Here is a 2,654-nt window from a genome sequence, read left to right as displayed (position 1 = left end):
GTTGTGCAGCAAGATGCTTACAGAACAAGGAAGAGTTGCAAGCACATCGTTAAAATTGATGGTGGTTTTTGATTGTGGTGGTCCTCATAGTGTTGATGGTCTTGTAATGACGGTGGTAGTGATGAAATTTGCGCTATAGATAGAAACTTTCTTCTTTGTAACCAAAGACTTGATAAGAAAAATGCAAATGTTGAGCATAAAAGACACAGCTTAAAATCAAACTTGATCATTGTCAATTCTCTTAGCACAAAAATAAAACCCTGTTTGGAGCTAATATATGTACATTGGATCTCCACAAAACAGCAATGGCTCTGTGGATACAAATTCACTGCATGTTTATAAAAGTGAGAACAAGGTGAAATGCTCTACATGAGCAATGGCTCTGTGGATACAAATTCACTGATGTTTATAAAAGTGAGAACAAGGTGAAATGCTCTACATGAACAAGGTACATTGGATCTTCACACAACAGCGCTGGTTCTGTCCATTTACCTGGTTAGTGAATTATGCTCCTTGATCAGTTGCTTCTACCGACATATGTGTTTGACTTCTTACTGTTGGAATCTTTCTTTGCAATTCAATATTTGACATCCGCTCGGCCTCCAATGCTCGCTCAAGCTTTCATAACATCATTAATAAAAGGTTTTAGCAGAACATTTCAACAACTATAAAGCTCAACATATTATTCTAACGATATGGATATTCACATATTACACTTAATTATGAATAGTACCTTGGCAGCTCGGGTGCTCCATTCTCCTAAAATAGCTCTGAGTCTTTCATTCTCTTCTACATACTGTAATGATTATAACCAGAATTCTACTATGAGCATCTAATAGTCGAAGGTAGTATAATTTTAGTATGGTTAAATGTATTTTTAATTCCAATAACACTGATAAAGTGTGATTTTGATCTCCAAAATATTTACTAATTTTTTTACCCCTTTAGTATTAGTAAATCCTGCATGATACCTGATTGTTAGTCGTGCGGACACATTGGATCTCCGAGTCCCTTTCAGCAATCAAGGACCTTGCAAGCTTTAGTTCAGATTGTACTTGGTTCATCTGTAACAAAAATTTCAAGCAAGGATCCGTTTAGTTCGAGCAATTGGGTTTGAATGATATCTGGTGACATTTAAAAATGAGTTGGTGGGGGGTAAGACATATTGTTAAAATCACTAATTTATTGATTTATAGTGTAAATTCAATAATATACTAGTTTCTCAGATGAATAATTATGTCAATATCGACTGATCATAATGTTTGAAGAATGTCCAATTACATTTTAGCAGAAAAACACCACTAAAGTAAAACGAGTTCTGAAAAAAAAAATGAAGGCCATAAGATTTATAGAGCATAATACTTAACTAATTGCTCTATTTGCACAAATGGAATCGATGCTTAGAATCTCATGACCAATGGTGTCCTCCAAAACTTCCAGACTAGCCATCATTTGAAGGCTGGGATGGGAAAAATATAATACAAGCCGTGAACTAATCAACTTCAAATAACTCACTTAGCTTTCGTCACTTAACTGTTCGACCTATCTTAGGTTCTACATCTCACTTAACTGTCCAACCTACCTACTAGAGTTATCTTCATGTGGAAGTATTGTAGCTAGTTAGGAGAGTGTGCTAGGTACTTGTAGCTGTATGCAATAACATTTAAAACTAGAACAGGACAGTAATTACCTCGGCAGAAATTGTACGCAATTCTTGGTCACGAGCGGCTAGTAGATGAGCAAGGTCAACCTGCAATATAAGCAATTTATTTCCCCAGGTAGACAAAGATGGAGCCACAAATATTTACAGAAACCAAGAGTTGTTAAGGAGCTATGCTAGTATGGAGTTTTTTTTTTTTTTTTTTATTTTATTTAAATTCTATATTTGGTTTGTCTAAACTATACAATTCAAGCCTAGCTCATTGTTATTTAACCTACAAGGCTCGAAGTTTTACTGAGTTCAAGTTTGGTTCATTGAGCTTCAGTGGGTTTTGAGCTCAAGTTGAGAAAACAGGCTCAAATTCTTGCCAGGTTTATCCTGACATGACATATTCTAAGTGAGCGGAACCTAATTTTATCAAGTCCGAGCTTTGCTAAACTTGACTCGTTGCCATTCCTATGCAAAATAATTTTTCAACTATCAATGAAATGGATGACATTGTGAACTTAGGAAATGCTTTACCTGATGACAGAAAATTATCAGTTCGTTGAATGATACATCTGCAGTGCAGTTCCATTACTACTATGTCTATGTGTTTGTTTTGTCTGTCAAACTGTTCGTGTGTGTTACTAAGTGAAAAATCTCAAATAACCATTATCAATTTTCTTACGAAAGTGAAAAATAGATGAATAGCTCAAATTATTAACAAGATGTAAAGAGAATGTACTAAAAAAAAAAAAAAACAATTTAATGAAAGAATTAGAGGTAAAATGCATCACTTGTTTTTTCTTTTTTATACTTATCTGCAATTATTTTTCAAGCTAAGATTAGAGATGACTAAGATAAGAGTGGAGAGAAAAATGGTGTTTTAGGAGGAGTAAGAAAGAAATCACAATTTTTAAAGCAAAAAACAATAGAGAGAAAGGTGATCTCTTAGCATTTCTCATTAGAGATACAGGCTTACTATTTTGTTCCTCAACTTCTACAATGCACA

At 34.3% G+C, this 2,654-nt stretch overlaps 1 protein-coding gene across 1 annotated transcript; it reads right to left on the bottom strand.

Moving 5' to 3' along the window:
• Positions 1–408: 408 nt before the first annotated feature.
• Positions 409–1,846, bottom strand: LOC120578175 (protein FIP1). The gene is made up of 4 exons (XM_039830496.1): positions 1,691–1,846; positions 972–1,064; positions 734–796; positions 409–618 (listed from the first exon to the last, which is right to left on the bottom strand). Exons 2-4 carry the CDS (start codon positions 1,062–1,064, stop codon positions 505–507), a joined length of 270 nt encoding a protein of 89 aa, XP_039686430.1. The 5' UTR covers positions 1,691–1,846; the 3' UTR covers positions 409–504.
• Positions 1,847–2,654: the final 808 nt, after the last annotated feature.

The sequence above is a fragment of the Medicago truncatula genome, chromosome 2, assembly GCF_003473485.1.
Source record: "Medicago truncatula cultivar Jemalong A17 chromosome 2, MtrunA17r5.0-ANR, whole genome shotgun sequence".
Lineage (NCBI taxonomy): Eukaryota > Viridiplantae > Streptophyta > Magnoliopsida > Fabales > Fabaceae > Medicago > Medicago truncatula.
This window is presented reverse-complemented; position numbering and strand designations above follow the sequence as displayed.

What these genes read in the sequence shown, in the direction of transcription:
- LOC120578175 (XM_039830496.1), bottom strand. Translation starts at nt 1,064, where the DNA reads ATGAACCAAGTACAATCTGAACTAAAGCTTGCAAGGTCCTTGATTGCT. An exon ending in TCCGCACGACTAACAATCAG is followed by an intron (nt 797 to 971) that starts GTATCATGCAGG and finishes TAATCATTACAG; the next exon opens with TATGTAGAAGAGAATGAAAG. An exon ending in GGAGCACCCGAGCTGCCAAG is followed by an intron (nt 619 to 733) that starts GTACTATTCATA and finishes ATGTTATGAAAG; the next exon opens with CTTGAGCGAGCATTGGAGGC.